The 27323-nt window shown below is 35.9% G+C and overlaps 1 protein-coding gene across 6 annotated transcripts in view; it reads right to left on the reverse strand.

Annotated features, from left to right (window-relative positions):
* Phf14 (PHD finger protein 14) overlaps positions 1-27323 on the reverse strand; it is a 202261-nt gene that overhangs the window by 103613 nt on the left and 71325 nt on the right. For all 6 annotated transcript variants that reach the window (XR_005091034.1, XM_028894650.1, XM_028894653.1 and 3 more), the window contains 2 exons: positions 23568-23618; positions 23326-23447 (listed from right to left, as the gene is read on the reverse strand). Coding sequence is in view for 5 of the 6 variants with exons in the window: in XM_028894650.1 (XP_028750483.1) it covers positions 23326-23447; positions 23568-23618 (173 nt within the window). In the remaining variant the exon portion in view is untranslated. The remainder of the gene's footprint in view (positions 1-23325; positions 23448-23567; positions 23619-27323) is intronic.

Below are 27323 nucleotides of genomic sequence, written 5' to 3' on the forward strand. Positions count from 1 at the left end.
GTGACCTGCACAGCAGCTAAGACACTGGGAAATTTCCTCGATGGTATCAATACACAGAAAGAAAGACCCAGAGGTTACAGGAAATGGTATAACTCAGGCACAGACTAGCAGTAAGGAGGAACGCATTCTCTATTCTGACTTCCACCACTGATCATCAACAGTGAATGACAGCTCCCCTCCCCCACCACCTCTGTCAGCCATTGTTGTCAGCTGTTTACTGATCTTGGCTATTTTGACTGGAGTAAGAGGAAATATCAAAGCAGTTTTATTTGCTTTTTCCTGAATACTACGTATGTTCAACATTTTCTGAGATGTTTGAGCCACTTTTATTTCTTTTTTTGAGAACTGTCTGTTCAAATCCAGAGCCCACTTTTTAGTTGGGTCATCTGTTTCCGTTAATCTTTGTTTTTGTTTCTCTTTTCTTTTACCCTCCCCTCCTCTCCTTTTCTTTTCTTCTTTCCTTCCTTCCTTCATTTCTTTGTGTACTCTGAATATTAAACCTCTATCAGATGTTCAGCGGGCAAAAATTCGTGCCCACTCTGTGGACTTTGTCTTCACTGGTTTCTTTTGTTGTACAGACACTTCAGATTTCTGAGGTGCCATTTGTGAACTGTTGGTCTTACTTCTGGAGTGAATAGGATTCCCTTCCCTACACCCCTATATTTTGTATGGTACTGCTTATGTTTTCTTCTACCATTTCTGGACTTCAAGATTCACATAAGGCCTTTGATTCATTTAGCATTTATTACTCTACAGGATGCTATACACAGGTCTAACTCCATTCGTCTATACATGGACATCCAGTTTTCCCAGCACTATTTGGTCAAGATATTCTTTTCTCCAGTGTGCAACTACTATGGAAATCAGTGTGGAGAATTCTCTAAAAGATAAAGTAGATCAGATCTACCATGTGAGTCACATACAGCACTCCTTGGCACATGCCCAAAGAACTTACCATCCTACTTCACAGATCCCTACTGTAGCCATGTTTATTGTTATTTTATTCACAGTATCAAAGAAATGGGAACAAACTTATCCTTCAACTAATTAATGGATAATGAAAATATGACACATATATACAATGGAATTCCACTTACCTATAAAGAAAAATGAAAATAGCAGATAAATAAATGGAGCTAGAAAAAATTATACCGAGTGAGGTAACACAGACCCTGAAAGACAAATGCCATATATACTCTCTTATTTGTGGATCTTTGACCCAAATCTTTAGATATACATATATAAGCTGTAACAACTGCAGAATTCAGGAAAATATAAAGGACCTCTGGGGTGGGTAGAATGGTACTAGAAAGGTACACAGTAGGACACAGAGAGGGAACTGGCAAAAACTGAAGAAGCAGACTTCAGCTGAGGAGTGGGGAGGTATGGCAGCAGTAAGAAGAGAGAGAAGGAGGAGAGATATCACTAAGGATGGTGGAAAGAGACACAGGGAATCTATTGTTTTATAGTTACTTAAAACACATTAGATATACAAGATTATGGGTATATATACATATACAGCTTAAAAGAATTGGCAATGCATGCAGTGAGTATAAAAAAACAAATTCTTCAAATTCTAGTAACACAGATATATGTATGTGCATATATATTGTGTATACATAAATGTATATATACACACACACATATATATGTATATATATATTGTATTTTTATTAGTTTGAACAAAACCTTAAAACATGTTTCTATTCACAGCTTTTAAAGTGTTTATCAGCTGTAGCTATTTCCAGGTGGAAGTTTTAGGGTCACCGCAACAGAATAAAGGCAATTTATACCAAGCCCTTAGCCAACATCAAATTAAATGGAGAGAAACTCAAAGCAATTCACTAAAATCAGGAATGAGACAAGGTTGCCCACTCTCCCCATATCTATTCAATACAGTACTTGAAGTCTTAGCTAGAGCAATAGACAACTGAAGGAGATCATGGGGATACAAACTAGAAAGAAAGAAGTCTAAGTTTTGGTATTTGCAGATGATCTGACAGTATACATAAGTGACCTGAAAACTTCCATCTGGAAATTCCTACAGCTGATAAACACTTTCAGCAAAGTAGCTGGATATAAAATTAACCCACAAAAATCAATAGCCCTCCTATAAACAGATGGCAAATGGACAGAAAAAAAATTGGGAAAAAACAATTTTCACAATAGCCTCAAATAATATACAGTACCTTGTGGTAACTCTAACCAAGCAAGTAAAATACTCGCATGATAAAAAGAGTAAGACAGTAAAGAAAGAATATGAAGGAGAGAGCAAAAGATGGAAAGATCTCCCATGCTCATGCATCAGTAGGATTGGTATAGTAAAAATGGCCATCCTAACAAAAACGATCTACAGCTTTAATACAATCCCCATCAAAATTCCAACACAATTTTTTTACAGATCTTGAAAAGGCAATCTTCAGCTTTATATGGAGACAAACACACACACACACACACACACACACACACACAAAAAAAAAAAAACAACTAGGCTAGCTAAAAAATGTTCTTGAATAATTAAAGAACTGTTGGAGGTTGTAGGATGACTCACCCCTAACAGGCTTGAGGGCCAGCTGGCCCAAACAAGCAAAAAAGATAATTTCCAAGAGCCAAGCTGGGTTCTGCCTAATCGCCTTAGCAACAGCCGCTGAAATATGATCTGGAGATGACCCAGACCAATAAGAGGCAGCCATGTCACACCAGCAGATGCATATTCATCAGGTGGGATGGAGGGTATATAAGGCGTACCTCTTCCTGAATAAACTCAGCTTGTTGTTTCAACATTCTCCTGGAGTCTGTGTGCCTACTTGGCCCCCTGCCCCAAAAGGAACAACAGCACAGGACCCTGCTACAGAAGGTATCACCATTCTGAATTTCAAATTGTACTATGGAGTTATAGTAATAAAAACATCATGGTATTGGCACAAAAACAGACACATTGTTCAAGAGAATTGAAATAAAGACCCAGACATAAACCTATGCACCTATAGACACCTGATTTTTGTCAGAAATATACACTGGAAAAAGGATAGCATCTTTAAAACACAGTGCTTGTCAAACTAGATGGCTTTCATGTGGAAGAATTCAAATAGATCCATACTATCACCCTGCACAAAACTTAACTCCAATGGACCTCAACATAAAACCAGATACAGTGAACCGGATAGAAAAGAAAGTGGGAAATAGCCCTGTACTCATTGGTTTAGGAAAAGACTTTCTGAACAGTACACTCTTTCCATAGGTACTAAAATCAACAATTAATAAATAGACCTCATAAACCTGGAAAGCTTCTGCATGGCAAAAGACACCTTCATTTGTACAAAGAGGCAGCGTACAGAATGGGAAGATTTTTTTTTTTAAACCAACTACACATCCATTAAAAAGTTAAAATCCAAAATATAAAAAGAACTCAAGGGCCCTCACAAGAAACACCAAGAGAAACTAACAAATTTAAGAAGTGTCCACACCTTCTATATTGATATTGACCACCATGGCCTTTATCATCAGTGACTACTATCAAATGTATTTTCATCTATCTTCCAAAGTCTTTTTAATGGTAATGGGTGCCTGACACTTCCACTTTGAGGAAAAATGGAACTGATTTTGTTGTTGTTTTTTCTAGTGTGCACAGGTATTTCATGAGGTACACTGCTTCGAGCTTTGGGCAGAACACAGCAACTCTGTTATGTTCCAGGAGCTCGAACTGGCTGCTGCAATACTTCTATTAACATAGGACAGACTTGAGAAGTAAACCTTTACCTATTAATTTTTTAGATACATGGAGTCTTACAAAGTTACTTAAAAATGATTCAAGCTGAGGTTTTGCAGAAAGTATGATGATCAATAGGCAACTCTGTCTGTACTGGTTTCAGAAAAGCAAACCATCATTTTTAGAATTTATTACCTCTTTTTAAGACAGTACCTTATTAAAACAAGGTTACACAAATTCATTATTATATTTACATTTATCCTTGACAACTGTATCCTGTTATTTAACCAAAGTTTGTTTTATTGTACCCATAGTTTAGTTCTTTTGTAAAGGAAAGAAAAAGATTTATGAAAATATTTAAAGTGCAATGACCCAGTTTTTTCTATCTTTCTTAAATACTGCATTTTTATATTTCCATATTTCTAAGATACTTAGACATTTCATCTTAAAAAAATATAGTGACTCAAAGAGAGGTAAGTGTTCATGACTATATTATTGAAATGATAACCTTAAGATTTAAGTGTGCTGCTGTTTGTTTATTTATCATGTATGTTTATCATTTTAAGTGCTAAGTTAATTCATGAAGTCAAGGACGGTAAGTTTGATATAGTCCCTAAGTTACAACTGGTTGAGCTCTGTGATAACTGGCTGATAAACCACATGAAAGTAATTCTTTAATATATTCTCTACAAAGAGCATCAAGGGGAAGAGGTCTGCTTTAAATGAAATTGTTAGGGACCCTTCTAACTGCTCAGTGAATCAGATCAACACAGCTGAAGACAAAAGATAGGCCTAGGCAAATGGAATCAATGGGATTCAGTCACATTCCACCAAAATTACATCAATCACTCACCCTCCTTTTTTTTTTTTTTTTCCTTTTTTTGGTTTTTCGAGACAGGGTTTCTCTGTGTAGCTTTGCGTCTTTCCTGGAACTCACTTTGTAGACCAGGCTGGCCTCGAACTCACAGAGATCCGCCTGCCTCTGCCTCCCGAGTGCTGGGATTAAAGGCGTGCGCCACCACCGCCCGGCTCACCTTCCTTTTTTACTGAAACCTTTCTACTCTTCTCTTTTCTTGTTTTTTATTTTATTTTATTTTATTTTATTTTTTTTTTGGGGGGGGGTTGGTATTAATTACTAAAGGGTCACAAAATTGCCTAGTTTTATCAAGGATCTTTTTGTCTGCAACTATACATCCTTTTAAAAGGTGAGTAAAATTTGATGTTTAGCACTGCGCACACTGAGTAAAGATTTTCAATCATTCCTCTAAAGGTTTCATTTGTTAAAAAGTATTTTTACTAGCATTTCAAAAATTTACTTTATTACTAGATTTAGATTTAGATTCTAATCTGTGTCCTACCCTTTAAAGATACTGAAAAATGTTCATGTATTCAATCATCAAATTAAGTAGAGCATATAAAAAAGTCCCAAGAATTCAGTAGATCATGGAGTCATTCTGTGGAGAGTTTCCATAGAAACCAAGAAAAGTTGTATTTGAATTGGATCTTGAAGAAGCTAAGTATGTTTTAGAGTTATGAAAAGGAAGACAGGCTTCTTTGAGAAGAAAATGGGAGTAAAAACACAGGACAGGACTGCTAGCTTCATGTTTCTGTAGGTTGGGGAAGGCAGCATATTCACATAAAGAACATATATAAAATAAAACCAAGATGGCATACTAATACCTAGAGAGATGTAGGAAGATCCAAATGACCAATAGGCAACAGGTCACCTAAGGCTGCATCTAAAATTGAAAACAAAAGACAGACTGCTGCCAGGTTTGGGGGGTCTTGTAGGCTAAGTTGCAAAGTCTGAATTACCTTGCAAGAAGTGGACAGTCCATGGACAAGTTTAAGTATAATAAAAACAAGATCATGTTTTAGAAAGACAGCTGTATTAAAAAACTGAAGGAGTTCACCTATAGGTTATCGCTACAATTCAAGAGACTTACGGAATATATCAATATTTCCTCACTATAATCCTAGAGGTGAAATCTATGATCCCTCATTTACAAATAAAATCCAAAACACATAGACTATGTAGCCAGCTCCAAGTTATACCCAGTAAGTGCTGGGCAAAGACCTAAAACTAAACACTTTCGAATTTGAGTATTTAGCCACTACTGTTTTTATTTTGTTCTTTTCCAGCTGCTCCCATCCCCATGTTCAACTACTAATAATACATTGAGTTAAAAAAAAACAAAAACTACGTTGTGAAGATTTTAAGAAAAGATAAAGTGCTGTGGGATGTCCTGTATGCTGTGAATATATGTTGCTATGATTGATTGATTGATAAATAAAACGCTGATTGGCCAGTAGCCAGGCAGGAAGTATAGGCAGGATAAAGAGAGAGGAGAATTCTGGGAAGTGGAAGGCTGAGGCAAGGAGACACTGCCAGTAGCCTTGATGAGGAGCAGGATGTAAAGTATCGGGTAAGCCATTAGCCACATGGCAAGGTATAGATGAATAGAAATGGGTTAACTTAAAATTGAAGAACTAGATAACAAGAAACCTGCCATGGCCATATAGTTCTTAAACAATATAATCATCTGAGTGATTATTTTATAAGTGGGCTGTGGGACTGTGGGGGACTTGTCGGACCTAGAGAGAAACTCTCCAGCTACAATAAAGTATTAAGGAGAAAGACTATTGACTGATAATAAACAATGAAAAAAAGACATAATAGATAAGTACTTAGAGAATAAGAGGGAAATGACACCTAGCAGTTTGGATTTCTACAATGGAAATAATCCTCCCATTCAGCATCCATCACAGAACACATAATCAACACCCTCAAAAGGCAAAATGCTATACAAAAGATGACATTTCAGCAAGTGGCTTTGCCATGTTTTGAAATTAGTGTCCATCTCAAGTTAACAAAAGGCTAAGGAAAATAAGCTGCTTTAAATCAACAGAACATGATTCATAGTCTAGTAAGGAAAGAAGGTGATATCATAAATGTATGATAAAAATTATTTTAAATGGCAGTGCCTTAGCAGATCTTTAAAAACATGTCACACTAAACTACACATGGCCATTTCACAAGAAAAAAGAGAAAAATGTTCATTACCTAAGTAAAATATATTAGCCAGCTACTTCATAGTATCACATCAGTTTTCCCTTTTTCAAATATAGAGATTTGAATTTCAATTTCTAAAAAAAATCAAAATAAAACAAACAGAAAATTTATTAGCCTAGAAAAGTATCTGCAGTGTCTACAAGGTTATGCACTAAAAGTCATTAAAAAAAAAATTCCCCTTGGAGGAAGGATTGTAGGAGGAGCCAGAGGAGTCAAGGACACCACAAGAAAACTCACAGAATCAACTAACCTAGGCTCATAGGTGTACACAGAAACTGAACTGATAACCAGTGAGCGTGCATGGGACTGACCTGGGCACTCTGCATATGTTACAGTTGTGTAGCTTGGTCTTTTTGTGGTACTCCTAGCAGTGGGAATAGAGGGTGTCTCTGACTCTTTTGCCAGCTTTTGGGATCCTATTCCTCATACTCAGTTGCCCTGCCCAGCCTTAATAGGAGAGGAGGTGTCTAATGTTACTGCAATTTGATAAGCCATGTTTGGTTGATATCCATAGGAGGCCTCTCTTTTCTGAATCGACAGAGGAGTGGATGGGCGGGCTGGGTGGGGGTTTGGGAGACAGGGACTGGGAGGAGAAGAGGGAGGGAAAATTGTGGTCGTCAGTATGTTAATAATAATAATAACTCCCCTTAAAAAGAGGCATTGATACAGAATAAAATCCAAATGGCATCAGTAAGGAACAGTTAATTTCATAGTTACAAAATACAATCAAAATGCCAATTTCTATTCATTAACAGGAAACTATTACAGTAAGTTATCCTTATATTCATATTAGGATACGTTTTATTACTTTTTTCACTTAAAAGTATGAGACAATTAACTACAGGTAACTGCAGCTAAGGGACACTACTACAGACTAAAGTAATATACTTCTTCAAAGGTGAAGATTTAGTGGAATTAAGAAGTAATTTTTTAAAGTTAATCCAAGAAGTTAATATATATGTTTTAACACACTGTGACAATAATTAACCTTTAAAATAACCTTAAAACACACACACACACACACATACACAACAAAAACCTAACAAGGTCTAGGAGATAGCTCGGTAGGCAAAGTACTTGCTGAGTAAACATGAGTGCCAAAGTTTAGATCCCCAGCACTCAGGTAAAAGTCAGACACTGTGTGTCTATAACCCAGTGCTACACAGAGATAGGAAGACATCCAAAGCTTACTGTATCAGTGAGCTCCAGATTCAGTGTGAGATACTGTCTCAAAACTAATGCAGACTTTACATTCAAGCAGGAAGTGGTTGGTTACTGCTACAGTTCTTGCCAGGGGCATCATCAGTAGACACATTTTTCCAGACCACTACTGTAGCTCACTTCTACCTTGGTAGAAGGGATATGGCCCCTAAGGGGCTACCCATGTGCCAACACACTGTTCTATACATACACATGCACATACAAGTAGCACTAAGTGGACTCAGTGGATTTAAAAAAAAAAATAGCACATGAGGTTGGGAAGTAAAAAGAATATATAGAAGGGATGGGGAGATGGAAGAGGGGAAAGAATGGGGGTGAACTTCATCAAAACAAATATGCATGAAGGAAATTATCAACAATTTGAAAAATAAATGTGGTTTACTCAAGGCAAAATAAATTAGAAAAAAACAAACATAGAGGGTGACAGAGGATGACATATTGCACAAGCAAGTGTACCTGAAGATACACATACATACATGCATATACCATGCACACAAAACAAATTCTATCAATCAAACACCCAATTAATCTTTTTTTTTTCCCCAGAATATTCTTGCCTTGTGATGACTTCCCATCTTCCTGGCCATGCTCATTGAGTCCTTCTACTCTTCTTGTGGCCTAGGGCATGCTAGGCAGATGCTACCACCTGAGCTACTGCTACAGGCCTCCATGAAGGCACTTTTGAACAAGGTATATTTTAGGAAGTTCTCATCTCCCCTACCCCTGCTACCCAAAATCAACCTTGTCACCTCCATGAGTCGCTTTTACTTTTTCAGGTCACATGTGTCCTTTTGCTACCTCTGTCCTTCCTCATAACTTCCTTATTACCCTCTCTTGGGCTTCTTTTAGTGACTTAGGCTTTACCCACATTTATACACAAATGTGCACATGCATGCACACATACATATGAGAGACTCAAATCCACATATAAGAGAAATGAACAACTGTCTTGAGTTTAGGTTGTCTCTCTTAAGTTTTGAACAGAAATGCTGAATTTTTCAAAGTTGAAGGAATATAATGACTAAGCCCAAAGAAGGGGTCCTAACACAGTTTGGTGTAACTTGTATGTGATTTAGAAAATCTGAGAATCTGTGGTTTGCTTAGTTGGCGCAGAATTGGTTGTGACTCACAAAGATACCAGAACTACTGAAGTGAAACCTTGCCTTTGCTGGGACAACTGATGTCTGGTCAGTTGGAGCTAAGAAATCAGCAGTGACTAAGAAGGGACTAGCATCATGGATTTCCCTAGAAAGGAGAAATAGAAGAGATCTCTTGGGTAAACTGAGGGTGGGGGTGGGAACTTGAGGGAGCTGGTTGGGCGGGCTGGTACAGGAGGCTGGTTGAGGGTGGGACAGGGGGAGAGTAAAGAAAGAGACATCTTGATGGACGAGGACACACTTCAGGGACAGGGAAAAACCTGGTGCCAGGTAAATTCCCAGGAACCCACAAGGATGACCCCAGCTAAGACTCCCAGCAATAGTGGAGAGGGTACTTGAACTGGCTGCCTCCTGTAATCAGATTGGTGAGTACACTAATTGCCATTAGAGAGCCTTTATCTAGTAACTGATGGAAACAGATGCAGAGATCCATGCCAAGCACTGGGTGGAGCTCCTTGAGGCCTCCTGAATAAAGGGAAGAGGGAGTGTACAAGCCGGAGGGGGGGGAGGGGTCAAGGTCATGACAGAGGAACCCATAGAGACAGATAACCTGAGCTCATGGGAGCTCATATACACTGGATCAACAGTTAGGGAGCCTTCATGGGACTGACCTAGGCCGTGTGTGTGTGTGTGTGTGTGTGTGTGTGTGTGTGTGTGACAGTTGTGTTGTGTAGCTTGGTCTGTTTGTAAGGCTCCTAGGGAGCCTTCATGGGACTGACCTAGGCCGTGTGTGTGTGTGTGTGTGTGTGTGTGTGTGTGTGTGTGTGTGTGTGTGTGTGAGAGAGAGAGAGAGAGAGAGAGAGAGAGAGAGAGACAGTTGTGTTGTGTAGCTTGGTCTGTTTGTAAGGCTCCTAGCAGTGAGATCAGCACCTGTCTCTGGCACTTAGCTGGCTTTTGGGAACCTGTTCCCCTTGCTAGATTACCTCACACAGCCTTTATGCAGGGGGAGGGGCTAGGTCCTATCTCAACTTGATATACCATGCTTTGTTCAAGCCCATGGGAGGCCTGCCCCTTTCTGAATGGAGTGGATGGAGAGGGAGGTAGATGAGAGCCAGGGGGAGGGGCAGGAGGAGAGAAGTGGGGAGAACTGTGGTCCGTATTTAAAATAAATGAAAAAATGTTAATTAAAATAAAAAAAAAAAGAGCAGCATCACTGAGGTAAAATCTTCTGGGAAGTGTTCCTTAGAGTTAGCACACAGAAGCTATGTTCCAGAGGTGGCCAAGGTTGTACCTTGAACTGAAAGCTGAACCTGGTAGTTTAAAAGTCACCCAGGTGGTAGCATGGTTTTGAAGGCATAAGGGGTCATGAAGAGCAGCTGAGGCCTGGTACTGTGAGAGGCCTGTATAGGCCACTGGTAAAGGTGCAGTCTCAATAGCAGCTGAAGCTCCAGGATTAAGGGAGTCAGTCAATGAAGAGAAGTTAATGCTTGGCACCATGAAAAGAGCCCATGCTAGGCGACTGGTAAAAATGCAGTCCAGTTATAGCAAGAGACCCTAGTGTTTGGATATCCCAGTACCATGAGATGACTGCCAAGAACAGCAGCAGCAGTGGATGGAGCCAATGAAGCCCAGAAGACAAGCTCTGTGTGCTGCGGAGGGAGGAGTCTGAGAAGTGAGGAGGGCCTTTGGAGGAGCTCACCAGATGCTGAGTGGATCCCCAGATTGGGGACTGAGTGATTCACAGCTGGAGTTTAGTTTTGGCTTTTCAGATTGTGACGGGCTCTTCCCTCTTGAAGTAAGATATTATTTAACTTATTTTTTACTTTGATAAGAGTCTACTGTTGAGAAACATTGGATTTTAAGACTATGGATTTTAGAGTGGATTATTTTAAAGAGACTGAATTTTTAAGTGTTTGATTTTTAAAGACTGTGGGACTTAAGTTTATAAAATGTTTTATACTGTACTGTCGATATTAATGTATGATCTGGGGGATGAACAAGAAAGGAAAGACTATGGTTTAACAGTGAGGAATTTGTGTGTGAAGCTGACAAGGAGTCAGTTGTGCTGGTTAGTTTTATGTCAACTTGACACAAGCGAGAGTCATGTTAGAGGTAACTCTATTTTCTCAAGTGAGAAAATGCCTCCATCTTGGAGGGCCCAGTCTACTGTGGGTGGGCCACCCATGGGCTGGTAGTCCTGGGTTTTCTAAGAAGGCAGGTTGATCAAACCGGGGGAGCAAGCCAGTATGAGTACCCGCTATGGCCTCTGTATCAGCTTCTGTCTCCAGGTTCCTGCCCTGCTTGAGTTCCTGTCCTCACTGTTTTTGGTGATGAACCGTTACATGGATTGGGATCTTTTTTTTGGTCATGGTGCTTCATCAGAGTAATGATAACCCTAACTAGGACAGCCAGCCACAAGGATTTTAGGATTCACTTGTATTCTCAGTTTCCTAACGTGTTTTCCCCGTTTATCAAATAGACAGAAATTTGAAGTATATATTATGTGTCTTCTTCAATCACTCTCAATATTACTTTTTGAGACAAGGTCTGCCTGAACTTGAAGCTCACTGCTTTGCCTAAACTGGCTGCCCAACAGTCTTCCTGGACCCTCCTCTTTCCACCACATATTTACATGTATGGGCCACTATGTTCAGCTTTGTTACATGAGTTCAGAGATCAAACTTAGGTTTACATGGCTGTGCAGTAAGCACTGATCTTTTCGAGGAATCTTCCCAGCCCCCAAAATTGCTTCTTTTTTTTTGTTGTTGTTGTTGTTTGGCAGGGTTTGACTAAGTTGCCCTGGCTGGCCTGGAACTCCTTATATATACCAGCAGGCCTAAAAAGCACAGAGGTCTGCCCGCCCCTGCTTCCCAAATATTGGGATTAACAATGTGTGCCACCATTCCCGGCTGCAAAATGGCATTTTTGAGTCAAATCTTCGATCAAGGTTTCACACAACTTAAATATTCTTTGTAAACTCTGAAAAAGGGGATTGAATAGAACTGAAATTAATGTACATAATAATTCACTTAACTATTTCCTTAATTCTAGGAATTTATACTGGTTACAAATAATATTTAATATTATAAAAAGTTCCATGAAGAATATTCTTATATACAACTTGTGTGTAGTTTGTGTGTGTGTGTGTTAACTGCAGACAAACATTAAGAGATCAAACTTGTTAAAGAAAGACAAATATGTGTCTTTCATATGTACTTCCTAGATTTTATGCACACACAAACTCAAATATACATATATGACACAAAAACAGAAGCAAAACTGTCTAGGGCAATTGTTCTCAACCTTTGGGTCGTGACCTGTTGGGGATCAAATGACCTTTTCACAGGGGTCGCTTAAGATAATCTGAAAAGTCAGATATTTACATTATAATTTGTAACCATAACAAAATTACAGAAATGAAGTAACAACAAAAATAATTTTGTGGTTGGGGGGGTCACCACAACATGAGAAACTGTATTAAAGGGTTGTAGCATTAAAGGTTGAGAACCACTGCTCTAGGGGAACAGAGGGGACAAGAGAAGGCGGAGAACACAGGGGATATAAATTTGAATTGAAAAGTCCTTGTGTAACACAGTGCCATGCACATTGATTACAACCAATAAAATAAGTTTATGTTAATTTCTGGATATGCATCTGGAAAGAATCTTACAAGTACCATTTCTTCAGTAACCGGAGGTTCACATTTAATGCCTTTGATTCTTACTGTTAGGCTGGTATCTAGAAAAATCAGGCTTATTTAATTTTCATGTGGCCAGAACAAGAAACAAACACACATGAAACTGATTAAATCTGTGGAATAATTTAAATAGAGCTATAAAGCTTTTCTGATTTGTTGAAATGCCATTTATGATCACAGTTTACTTGAAAAAAGGAAGACACTCATAAGAAAATGTAACCTGGGCAATATAATTGAGAGAATGATTCTGCATGTTAAAGCTAACATACAATATAACAGGAGAAAATGTACATTTCTAAATATTTTTATTAATTTACTTTGAAAACAGATTCTTACAGAATTCAGTGCTTGGTCACTCTTCCTCTACATTCCTAACCTAACTTTGGTTTCTTTTTTAATGAAAAAAGGGAAAGTCAGCAAAACAAAATGTCACCATTAAATCATTTTGCAACATTTTGTGTCAAAAATGTAATGGGAAATGCACACATTCAGGGAAAGGTTACTGCTCTTCCAGAACATCTCACTCAGCTCATGCTCATCCTTTTACATAACTGTGCAGGCACTGATAGTTTTCTCTCACAATTTAATGTGGCATTTGAAGGATGATGGCATTTTCAGGAAACCACAGGGCAGTGATTTTAGTGGTTATCTGGCTGAAAGTGATGCTGTGATGGAGACTAACTGCTATTTACAAGCTGTGGTAAAAGCCAGCTACTGAGCCATCTTACAGCATCAGCCCAATTCTGGATTATGTATTTTCTTACTAAAACATGAGGCCACTCTAGAAATGAGAACAAAACACAAGGGAACTCTTTTCACAAAGGTGTCTGCTCTATATAGAGACACCGATATTTATCTTTAAATTATATTAAATGCATTATAATATGAAAGGTAATTCTGTAATTTATAACAGTAATTTGTTTCAATTTAGGAAAAATGTAATTGTTTCTGGAAATGGTTTCATAGTTAAGAATTAAAATGAAGAGCAATCTCATATCACCCAGTAAACTGGCTAGTAGCAATACAGGCAATACACAAGATGCTACACCGACCTAGATAATATAAGTCATATTTATCTATAAACTTTTTGTTATATTTTTAAAAATCCACTTGAAAAAAAAAGACAAGCTTGTCAAGTTAAAGCAAAATTCTACCATAAACCTTTTTATAAACAATAAATAAAAAGTGAGTGCCTTATAATTAACTCAGACTTTTGACAGGATATAGTCTATAAAATACATAAGACCAAAATAAGAAAAAATATTATAGGTTAATAATATTAAAAACAGTAATCACCCAAATTTTCTACTATAAATTATTCAGAATTTCTTACAGCTGAGTAAAATTTTACATTTCTAAATTTCTCTTCTTTATGCCCAATATTAAAAAATTATGGAATGCTGAGACTTAAAGGGTATTTTCAAATCAATTCTGGGGGCAGGGCAGTTAACTCATTCTATAAAGTATTTACTGTTTAAAAATGAAGACCTAAATTTGACCTCAGAACCTTTTTTTTTTTTTAATTTAAAAGAAAAAACTCAACAATAACAAAAAGCCAGTTGTGATGGTATTTATAACTGGAGTACTGCGCAGGACAAGTAAGTGAACCTTAGTGCTCACTGGCCAGCCAGCCACACCTACTTGGCAAACTCCAGGCCAGCGATAGACCATGTTTCAAAAACCAGGTAGACTGCTCCTAAGGAAAGATATCCAAGGGTTAACCTTTGACTTCCATACACACAAGGTACTCTCAAACACAACAGTAAGCCCCACAGCATACAAACATGACAACAGTGTAATACAATGCTCAAATAGTGTAATACAATGTCCTCAAAATGAGACAAGTTTCCAGAAATACAATCTGCATTCTTCAAAATTACACAGTCTACCTGCAGAGCCTCATCACAGGTCAACTTCAAATTAACTGGCTCACTAACTGGAGTGCTGAGGATTAAACCTGGGTCTGCCAATAAGCTACAACCCTGTGATGACTAATCTCAATGTAAACCTGAGATCTAGCAATGCCTGGGAGATGTATCCCTGGACACAACTGTGTGGAAACAGTAGGTTAAGGGATATGGCTTGACCTGCCCACCCTGGGCTGGGATCCTGGACTACATAAAAAGAAACTAAGTAGAGCACAAGCACTCATCTCCCTCTTCTTCTTAGCTAAAGATGCTGTGTACCAGCTGCCTCAAGCTTCTGCCAGCACGGCCCCCTGGCCAAGAAGAACTACACCCTGAAACGAAAGACAACAAACAAACAGACACACTTTCCTTCCTTAAACTGCCTTTGTCAGGCAATAAGACAAGGAACTAATATAACTCCATCCTGTAATCTGCACATTGTAACCTTTGCGTTCTCCCCACATTTTCACCTAGTTACTAAATATGTTTTCAGATAAGTCTCGTGCTGTTTTCACTATTATTAAAAATACTGCCACTTGACTTGATAAAAGCAGAAGAGGAGTTGGAGGGAAGATGGTCCTTCAATAAACAAGAAAGTGATCATTCTAGCTTTACTAGTCTACAACCAATTCATGTAAATCACTATCACAAACAAGAAAACTAGGATTATACTAATGGCATATACTGAAGTTAGAGAATGAACTGAAAAAGGTAAAATGTGTGTGTTGGGAGGGGGTAGTCGGGTTTATAGTTGAGTCAATATCCTTAAACAGAAATGTAAAAGCACCATTTGTTAACTAAAATATCTGCACAGACACAAGAAGGCATTTTAATAGGTGAGCAGGATCACCCATGGTCATATAACTCTGCAATTATGTCTTCTAAAAAAGGAAGCCTGTTTCACACAAACTCAAGAGAAGACCAGATTAATGGGATAAAACTTCTCAGGCTAGGATAAGCTGTCATTTTATGAACATTAGTACATACAAAACAGTCTCATTTTCTAAGCTTATTGAATTTCAATGGACTGAAACCTATTGCCTTACACTGTTGTGCTTATTTAAATGATCCACCTCTAGTAAAATAATAACCCTCCAGATCAGATAATTAAGAAACCAACATTTGTGAGCTAGATCAGATCTACAAAATTCATTCACAAAATAAAAACAGTGACATAAAATGCTTGAATAAACTTTTTTTGCACAAAGTAGTGACTAATTATTTCCCTCCCTAAACTTTACCATTATATTCAGGTTACTTTAGCCTAGAGCAATGGTGCATTGTTCCTAAAAGAACCACAGAATATTTTTTAAAGATGAACATATTATCGTTACTAACAATTAAAAAAGTGAAAGTATACATAGCATCAAAAATTTTCCCAAACAGCAACTTTAATAAATTAGATGCTATTAAATGTATATGTTAGATATGTGAGCTAAGAATGTATGCAAGGGACATTTAACTGTGTATAATACAATATAAGTACAATGTAATCATATTCATTGACTTTGGAAATGGTGATGTACCTTAAAGTTATCTAAAATGTAACTGGCTTCTCAAACATCAAGTATCTCAGAGAAACATGGACAAATCTCTATTCCCATCATTACTGCTATGATCCTTATTCAACATAAAGCATAGGTAAAGAATAATACAGTGACATATAAATTTTAAAATAAGTAGATTATTTTAATAAATCTGCTTAATTAAAAAAATGCTTAATAGAATAAGGTTCAAGCATTCATTTAACTGAAAAAAAATGAAGACAGTCTAGTAAGCCATCAAATAAAAAAATTCAAAATCACCATGAAATGAGTACTATCAGTCAGCCTGTAACAAATATATTTATCTAAACCAAGTTTTTTGTTTTGTCCTTTTTTTTTTTTTTTTTTTTGAGACAGGGTTTCACTATGTGAGTATGTAACTCAGATTGGTCTCCAATATTGATCCTCTTACCTCTGACTCTCAAATGCTAGGATTAACAGCTTCTGCTACATGCTTGGACAAGTTTTAAGCAACAGGGAACTGAAATGTAAAATACCCAGCATTTGGAAATTTGGAGCCAGATGGTGCAAGTTTGAATTCATTACTTCTTAGTTATACAACTTTTGGGAACTAACTTGCCCCTGTGCCTTAGTTTTTCACCAAGACCAATGCAGTGGCAATAACACTGCCTACCTTATGGGGTAGCTAAATAACTTAAGATGAACATACAGAATGTGTGAGATCATGCAAAAATTCCATGTTTTATTATAGTTATTCTTAGTATCTGTGGACCACTTACCATTTCCTAACCATGTGTTCAATCAGCACACTTATTGTTCCTGACAACCTACACAAGGGGCACTACTACTAGCTTTAACAGAAAAGGAAACGAAGAGGAGATGAAGGCGAAGTTCCCAAGTTAGAAACAAACATAGTACTCAAGCCAACAGAGTGACTGATTATAAGTCACTCATTAAACAAGACTGCCTCCGCAAATATAGAAAGAACCTTCAATTTTTATTAAAAGTCAGACAGCTATATAGCAAGAGATCCTGTTTCAAAAATAAAAATAAAATAAAATAAATATGTGAGAGGGTGAAAACTTACAGGATGAAAATCAGAACCCAACAGAGGTGTTTAAACAAAATAGCTACTTACTCATCAAAGAACTAACTGATTTTTATTGATTTGTTTTACTGTCCTAGAATGATGAGACACAGTGGCTAGAAAACTGCCTTCCATTCTAAGAGGCTTATTCAATCAATTATAAAGTAACATGAAAGGAATCTGCTCAAAATATGGTCTAAAGTTATTTTAAAAATAAAGACAACATAAAAATCAAATATTGTTGGGCACAGTTGCATACACCTGTCAATTTCATCACACAGGAACTAGAGGCAGAAAAATCACCGCATATTTAAGGCCAATCTGGTCTACATTTCCAGACCAGCCTAGACCACCCTGTCTCAAACACACCCACAGCACATTCCCCAAAGTCAAAAAGTAAAAATACAAGAAAATAAAGTCACAATGAGGTCATAATTACAAACTTTTGTTTAAATGCAAGCAATTCCTTATGATTCAGCCTAGATTTGGAATACTGGCTTTTTCTTCCCCTTTTATATGAGCCCTGTTAAAAGAGTTAAACAGAAGATAGTTTTTAGGCTATGAGTTACAGGAACACATCTTCAGAAACATCTTGCTATGATACTTGTGTTTTGCCTTTTATATTCAACTATTTTTTTCCTAAGAATTGGGAAGATTAAATATGTTGTCAAAATGTTAACATCATTTGTTAAAACAGGCAAGAAGGCAGTTTAGTGAGACTATTTCAAAATAAACAACAAAAAAGAAAGATGAGGGAGTCTGGGGCTGAGTCGAGTCTCGGAGCCTTTGCCTCGAGTGAGCAAACCCGTGCTTAGTCACCAGCACAGTGACCACAATAAACAGTCATCCAAGAAAAATAATAACTTCTATATTAGAAGTTTTTAATAAGTCAGTAAGGAAGCAAGTCTATAATCAAAACAAAGTAAGTTTAACAATTCTACCAAATGTAATTCTATATTTCCTTAAAGGAAACAAAAGTAAATTATACTTTTTAAATAATTTGATTTAAATAAATTGAGTAATCCAGTTTAGTGATATTAAATGACATGAAAAGAATGACCATGGCATAGGGATGAGGGTGTAATTCAGAAGCAGGCAACTGCCTAATATGTACCAGGTGGGAACAGGGACAACTATCTTTGAAAATACTAACTAAATGACGACCAAATTTAGCTTCACTATCAGTCCAACCAAATCTCAGAGAGAAAAACTCAATTATGATACAGGAAATTTACAACCCTGCCCACTGGTTAGGACAAAAAGGTAATTGAAAATTCAAAAACTCAGACTCATTAGAGATTAATATTTGAAATAAAAATCTATTATACATGAATACTTGCTGGTGTCCCTAATAGTTTATGATTTAATCAAATTTAGTTTAAAAAAAAAGCATCCAGAAACAAGACATTTAAAACATGAAAGAAATAAAAGTGCTGATAGCACTATTTAGGCATCAAACTAACATCCTAACCTTGGAGCCAAAATGATCCAGTATCAATATAAATTGTCACATACTCAAATGAGATTCCAGCATACATTTAGTAGTATAGAATTAGTTGTAAAACTGAAATAGTGTCAGATTATTTTCTATCCTCATGCTTTTAATGGGTATATGAAAATCAAATAAAAATTATCAGCTTAAGAGAACTCACAGATGAGAATTTTACAGAAACTTTTGTGGTTTGTCTCTCATGCAGTAGTAAAAGGTGTCACTTTGTGTTTACATAACTAATGTAAATTATGAGGCTTATAGTTCAGTCTTGTTCTCAACTGAACAACAGAGTAAAAATAAAAAGCGCATGAAGAAGACAGAACTGCTTGGCTCTAAAATTTATCTTTTGAAGACTCAAATATTTTAAAATAGAAAGGATTACTACATAACTACTCTTGAATGGATATATCAGGTTACTTTCCTTATCTCATAAGTGTACACTATACTTTAGCTACTGAAAAGCAATTTTCCATTAATAAGCCTTTGAAACATACCTACTAAATATGTATTTTTATATTGTGACCCAGTTTGCTTTTAGATTCAATTATAATAATAGATTTTTAATTAAAAAGAGATAATACCTATATGAAATTTATTAAGTTCTATGATTCTTTTATCAAGTATTTCTGAGCATAATAGAAAGAAACAAAAGTATATTAGTTATTGGGGAGTGGGCAAGGTAAATATAGAACATTATTATCAAAGCAGATACATGCCCAGAGAGATACCATAATTTTAACAAGCCTCAGGTAGGCCATTAGCATTTAAACTGCACATTTTTCAGAACATAAACGAATATGGTTTTAATGAGAAATTTCTCAGGTAATCTTTAAGTTTAAAAAGCAGTTGGCAAAATGAAAGTACTGTTTTAAAAAATTCCATAAGATTATTTTAAGGATAAATAAAATATTTTTTATGACCTTGATAATTCTCATATTTCTCTCATCTGGTAGAAATACCTTAATCTAGTCATTTTAGAAAATACATAATGACAAATTATAAACTTCATTTTGTCCCCTATATTCCATAAAGATTTTAAGATGAAAATAGGGTATGTATATTTTCTGATATATGTGCATATTTTTACAAGTATTTATTACTGAAAACATATTTACCAATTACAACACTCACTTACATAAGCATCCTTTGCAATGCTATACAAGATTACTGTCTTAGTAGTTACACAGAAAGGCTTTTACAACCAGTTAGCACTTATTTACAAGATTCCTAAAGCAAAGTAAGATTCTGCTCAGCTATAATAGAGGGAAAACTAAAGCACAGAAATGCTAAGTAATTTGCCCACTAATTATAATGACTGATAAACTGCAAATATAAAATAATATGAAAAATTATACATATAAACTCAACATTCAAACATTTACATTTAACTGAGGACAGAAAATAAATGTGAAGGAATTTAGTGCATAGCCTAAATTACAAAGAGGTATTGTTTCAAATTCAAAGCAGCAGACCCTACAGAGTTATGGATATTAGTTCATAGGAACTTGAGAAAATAACAAACTACACTCAGTAAAAAAATATTATGATCCCAAGGCACTTGGTTCTATAGGAAAATACAACGAATATAACATATGTCTAATGAAGCACTGCAATATATTTCACATGTGTATGCTGGAGTGGTGCATGTATGTTTGTATGTGTATGAATGCACGTGTGTATGCAGGTACAGATATGGAAGCCAGAAGCCAACCTTGAGAGCTGTTCTTCAGGAGCTATCTGCTATCTACTCTGGTTTATATTTACTTGTTTATTTACTTGAGACAATGTTTTGTACTGAGATCTGAAGTTCCCTGATAAAGCTATAGCAGCAGGCCAGTGAGCCCCAAGAGCTGCCTGCCTCTTCCTCCCTATCAAAAGACTAAATGCAAAAGCCTACACACCCCCACACTCAGCTTTTTTTGAATACTGGGAATCCAACTTAGATTTGTGTTAGTATGGCAGGTTCTCTACTGACTTAGTTAGCTCCCCTGCCCTTGAAATATATCTTTACAGCAATAAACACATATTTAAAAGACCATTCATGATATCATGGGTTCAAGTCCCACGATTAAATAAGTAAATAAATATGTGTGCAAATAATAAATATGTTAAAATAGTATGTAAGCATGATAAAGGTATAATGTGATCATAAAACTATGATTTTTGGAAGAAGGATTTTTCAAACAATAATGGTGCCAATTACAAAATAATGAGATGCCAGGCAAACTGACAAATATTAAGTATAAAATTAATTCTACATAAAAATTTCAATCCAAGAACACTAGTGCCTAAAATGAAAATACTTTTACAAGAAAAGTAACATTACAACTAAAAACACTTGTGATATTACATCATACCCATGTTAACCTCAAAAATATTAATGAAAACATCTTAATTGCTTCTTTATTAATTTCTTTAAAGTTTTACAGGTAATTTATGCTGCTATCTCTTAATAAAGTAAACAAAAAAAGCTATCCTTTATCATCAGTAACAAAAATATTTTTACCTTCCAAAAGACTGACAAAATTCCAGATACTGCATATTGCAATAATATGATTAGGAATAAAAATTTAGTAAGAGAAAGTCAATAAATAAGAAAGGATAATATAGGCCCGGGCGGTGGTGGCGCACGCCTTTAATCCCAGCAGTCAGGAGGCAGAGGTAGGCGGATCTCTGTGAGTTCAAGGCCAGTCTGGGCTACAGAGTGAGTTCCAGGAAAGGTGCAAAGCTACACAGAGAAACCCTGTCTCGAAAAACCAAAACAAAAAAAACAAAAAAAGAAAGAAAGAAAGAAAGAAAGAAAGAAAGAAAGAAAGAAAGAAAGAAAGAAAGAAATCAAAAAATCTTATCAAGTGTAGAAGAAAGATGAAATTTATTTTTTAAGTGACAATAAAAACATGGTGGTTTGGAAATGACCTAGAATAAAGTACTTTTTGAAATAAAAATTGTATTCATTTCTAATTTAAATATGTCCAAAAAATAATATATCCCAGTAAAAATCTAGTGATCCCATAGTAAATGAATGAGAATCAATGTAATATCTCTTAAAAAAAAAAAAAAAAAGATAGTCTTTTATATACGTTCAAATAGTTATAGGATAGTCACGAGCACTAAATCTTGTATAATTTCAAACTAATCAAGCTCTTCAACGTTACCTCCAGCACCTACGGAATTATCTTTGATTGAATTTTGTTAATTATATGAGGCTGTCATTAGAAAATGTTCATAGTTTTATGTACACACGATGTTGTATTTATGCTTAAGATATCACTTTTTATAATCTTCAAAAATTATAATGGGAAGACAAGTATCCCTGTATATTTCTTAAACTTGGAAGAACTTAGTTGTAAATGGATTTAATCTTTAGAAATTCCTAGAAGAAGGGATATTAATTGCTTCTAAGAAATATTAGCTAATAAGAGTTTTCTAACTTTTTACTTCTTCAATGCAATTTTTACTTTCTAATGATGTTCAGTAAAAAGCAAAAAAAAAAAAACCTAATAACTTTCTATTTTATATTTGATGAGTTATATTTTTGAATTAACACAAACAAGTTATATTCTTAGTGACTGAAATACATGACAGCATTTTAAAAGTAAATATTCTAAACCATACAATACAAATATATGTTTTGTCAAATTTGTTTATTCTTTTTGAGATGCTGCCTTTCTTTGTCCCCCAGGTAACTGAATATAGAATTGTTAACACACTTTCTGCAGGAAAACGCTCCCTTCCACGCTGTGTGAACTTGGTGTCACTGTCCTCTGAAGGACTATCAATTAACTCTTTGTATTAGCATCTGTTGCTGCTCCCCACCCCTCACACACACACACTCAGCACTTTCACAGTTTCTTCTTTTAGCCAAGGATGCAAATGGTTAAAATGGGAAGTCTCTGAACCCTGAGGAGTGGCCACTCGGTAGCATCAGCTGGGCTTCCTGGAAGGCATCATGTTCTACTTCAAATTTTTTAAAAGTACAAAACAAAACAAACAAGGAAGGGAACCAAACAAAAAATAAAGTCTGCCTAGGCCATCTTTTCACCTTTCTTTATTTCATAACAGAGAAGCATTAACACATTCATTTTGGAAAACAATAAGGAACTGCTAATGAAGTTGTTGCCAATCAAACTCTATAATAACCAATGAGAAAAAACATCAATTTTTATGATACACTAAGAGACTTTAGAAACTCTGTGGTCTGATGAGATAAAATCATCATCTTGGTACAGGGTACTCAGGACAAACACTTTTGCAGCTTCTTTATACAAAGCATTACCAACTTATTCTCAAGAAAAGAGGAATTCTCTTGCTCAAAATTCATATTATCACTCTTATTTATATCTAAGTATGGAGTATAAGCATGTTTGGCAGGTTAATATGTGGATAAAAATGTTTTTCTGAAGGACCATTCTCACTAACTAATATTTTATAAAGGACTTATTGGGTAATTGTTTTTTACTGTATCTGTTATTAAAAAATAAAACGATGGGCATTTGACTTTCACCCGCTAAAGACAAGGTCTAAGAGTTCAATTTACCTGACGAGATTCTCATTATCTCCAGTTCCTTTGCAAGTTGCGCATTCAGTCCTTAAGTCTTCAGCCTTGGGCTTCTTTTGCAACACAGACTGCCTCTGCCTTCTTTCTCTAGGAACTCTTTCCTGCCAAGCAAAAAAAGAAGTAAACAAAACAAATTCTAACCAGGAAGAAAATGGAAATCACTCAAGCAAGAAAGTTTCCCTATGTTCAGACGAGGTAAACAGAATTTAACTTATGCGAACCTCATGTTTTTCTTCCTCGGGAACAAAGCTTCGCTTTCGTCCTCTGGTTCTCTGGAAAAAAAAAAAAAAGCCATAAAAACACTTAAGGTTGAAATCATGATAAACATAAATTTTCTCTGTCAACTTTTATGGCTTAAGTTATAGTTGGAAAATCGGTGTTTCTAATTACTGTTAGATTGTTCCACTGCATGCAGGTAAAATTATGTCATTAATTATACTAAAAAAAAATACACATGTATTTGATAGGAAAAGAAATTAATTTTCCAAAACTATTCTAAAGAGTTTTCTTCAACATTTCATACTTATATCTACAATTTACTCAGAGCACTTAATTTTTCATATCTTATCACAAATCACTTCTACAACTAAAACACTGAAACTGGAATATTATCCTATCTATTGTTTTCCTACACATGTACCTATGCGCACGTTTGTGCAATTAAAAAAAATTCCTTAAGTAGCCATAAAAAAGGTGGAAAGAAAAGACTTCATAATTCCTAAATCTTAGTTAAAATAAGTCTAAAATAATTTAGTAAAAAATGTATAGCTTGTATTTTGGACAACATTCATCATTTGAAAGAAGGCATCTACATGTTTAAAAGTAACACAAGAGCATCTGCAGCCAATACGGTTCAACTCTCCATCTTACACACACTGACGTGGACTTAACATTCCCATTTGCAGACCACTGCTCTAGAGACGAGACAGAGGTGCCACTTATTAGATTTATTAGATTATAGTATTTAAATTGTATTCTAAAGCTGAGATTAAAAAACATTTATTTCAAGGTTACATAAGTACCAAATAATTCTCAACAGAACTATTTTCTAATATGCATCAATTTTCTAAATGCATCAACGCTGTCTTAAAGCTTCAGTTCTTCAGAATATCCAGTGCCTTGTATAAATCTCATGCTGCGTAATTTCCCGCCAGTAACCAAAAGCCAATTAAAGTCATTCAAGACAAGTGATGTAGCCATTTATGTGTGTATTGCCTGTTGGTATCTTTTAATACGTTACAGAATAATTTAAGAAGAAAAAAGAATATTATATCTAGGAAAGAGCTTCAAATGCAGGCCCTACTAATACTAAGTAAGTTCTTACTTCTAAACTAAGGCCATGTGTCACTCTTCAAACGATCAACCACTGACCATGCACACTAATGTCCATGGGCACCTGTTTAAAATGCAGAATTTGTAGGCTCTTTCATTTCAACATATTGAATTAGACTTCCTTTTAACAGCAATATGAAGTTACATATGTTAACTTTAAGGACATTGACACAAAAGAGCTCTAACTGTTGACAGTGAAGTCTCAAGTCTACAGTTTATGATTACCTCTTTGCATGTTTTCCTTTTGCTTTCTACAACAGTTATATTCATCTCTAAACTTGTAAGGGCCATTGTATATTCAACTTTCTATACCCAACTAAATGCAATATAATATTCCATCCAAAGGTTCAGAAATTAAAAAAAAACTATAAATGGTTCATTAGAAAGTAATAAATGACTGCACTATACTATGTAATTCAAACACAAGATTTGGCAAAAAGTTTAAATTATTTTTCCCTTTCCTGGCACTCATTTAATTACCATAACTTTCATATACAGGCCATTTCAGTAAGGTTTCAGAATGGTAAACTAAAGGGAAAATACTCAAATCACTCATTAAAATTCCACAAACTTCTGCACATAACGCTCAAAGACTTTTACAACCCTTATTGTGGGGGGAGGGGTAGCCAAGTAACTATAACTCATCTAGCTTTGAATGATTTTCTCAGCCACTTAGATCAGCCAGTTCTTGGTCACCCACAGTATATTTACTTGGAAAAATATGATAAAACAGACATCAAAAATATTTGAACGGTTCCAAATACCATGAATTTAATTTTCACTTTTTAGTCATTTTCATAGGCAGTTTTTCTAAACTAACATCCAAAAATATTTATCTAAAAACATTATTCAAATTCTCAACAATGCAGTCTTAACATTATTAAGTGGCTAATTTGTACTTGTGTAAAATTAGCTAAAATATTAGTGTAATAAAGGTAGACTCTAGGATATGTCATTCTCTCTCAATTAAAGACCTGGTGGGGGCAATTATAACAATCATACATATAAAGTGCCATAATAAAATTCATTAATTTATATGCAAGCTTAATTTTTTAAATTAATAAAACAAATGAAAACTATAGATTGCTCCTTGCCTTAATAACTCACATGTGAAGAAAAGGAAACACATTAAACTTGTTCATTTTCCTCACCAAAATAATGACCTAAAAGCAGCAGTGTTCTCTGGAAAACCGTAGGATTCAGTCAAGACTGTGAAAAAGCAGTGTGACTACTGTATTTACTGTGTTAAAAAATACATTTAAAATGCAAAAATTTATGAGTCATGGAAAATAAAAGGTCTTCAAAGAAAATAAAGCTGATGCATGTGAAACGTAAGACTAGGAAAGGACAGGTCTCAGACAGCCCTCAGGCACGGGTGTAAAAGATGAAAAGTCACCAGATGCACAGAATAAAGAAATAAAAAACAGAGTCAGAAAGCTTTCAAGCTACATTAAAGTTATTAGAAAACATGCTCAAAAGTACAAATTTCATTTTTAAAGTAACTTCAAAAGGGACATGAACACTCTCATTTATTTGCTTCTAAAGTAATTTCTTTTCCTAAAAGGAAGAAGATACTTTCCACACAAAAACAACTCAGAGAAAATGTCTATGTAATACAGCCCTCAGAAAGAAGTACCACCAGGCTGTCTTTACAGTAAGTCCAGAGTGTCACCTGTGAACTAAAAGCTGTACAAAGGAGAATGGGACCAGGACCCAGCATTTGAGTCCATGAGTCCACAGGAACAAACTACAAATTACAACAGTAATTATTTATGAGGAAAAGATGAAATATGAAAATAAATTCACATGATATACAGATCTAAAGTTTTAACTAAAGTTTAATTAACAAGACTGTTCTTAAATGTAAGTTCATGTTTTAATATCTTTACTATAATACAAACTATTCATTTAAAAATTGGTATAAGAAAACGTTAGCTGAGTAACTTAACTTGGCTCAGTTACTGTACTGACTAGTTTTATATCAACTGAACACAAAACAGTCATTTGGGAAGAACCATCTTCCATTGAAAAAATAGTGTCACCAGATGTGGGCAAGACTGCTGTGGATATCACTCTATATAAATAAAACACTGATGACCAGTGACCAGACAGGAAGTATAGGCGGGACAAGGAGAGAATTGGGGAAACAGGAAGAAGGAGAGAGAGACACTGCAGCCTCCGCCAGGAGAAGCAGCATGTAAAGACGCCGGTAAGCCACCAGCCACGTGGCAAGGTATAGATTTATAGAAATGGGTTAATTTAAGATATAAGAACAGTTAGCAAGAAGCTTGCCACGGCCAAACAGTTTATAAGTGATATAAGCGTCTGAGTAATTTTTTTTTTCCCGAGACAGGGTTTCTCCGTGTAGCTTTGCGCCTTTCCTGGAACTCACTTGGTAGACCAGGCTGGCCTCGAACTCACAGAGATCCGCCTGGCTCTGCCTCCCGAGTGCTGGGATTAAAGGCGTGCGCCACCACCGCCCAGCCTGAGTAATTATTTTATACGTGGATTGTGGGACTGCGGGGCTTGGTGGAACCTGGAGAGAAGCCCTCCAACAACAAATGGTGCCCAACAGCTCGAGTTTCCACCTTAAACCTGATAATATTTAATAACCAATTCTAAACAGAGCCAAAACCAGGTTCCTG

This window comes from Peromyscus leucopus, chromosome 3, assembly GCF_004664715.2.
Source record: "Peromyscus leucopus breed LL Stock chromosome 3, UCI_PerLeu_2.1, whole genome shotgun sequence".
In the NCBI taxonomy this organism is placed as follows: domain Eukaryota; kingdom Metazoa; phylum Chordata; class Mammalia; order Rodentia; family Cricetidae; genus Peromyscus; species Peromyscus leucopus.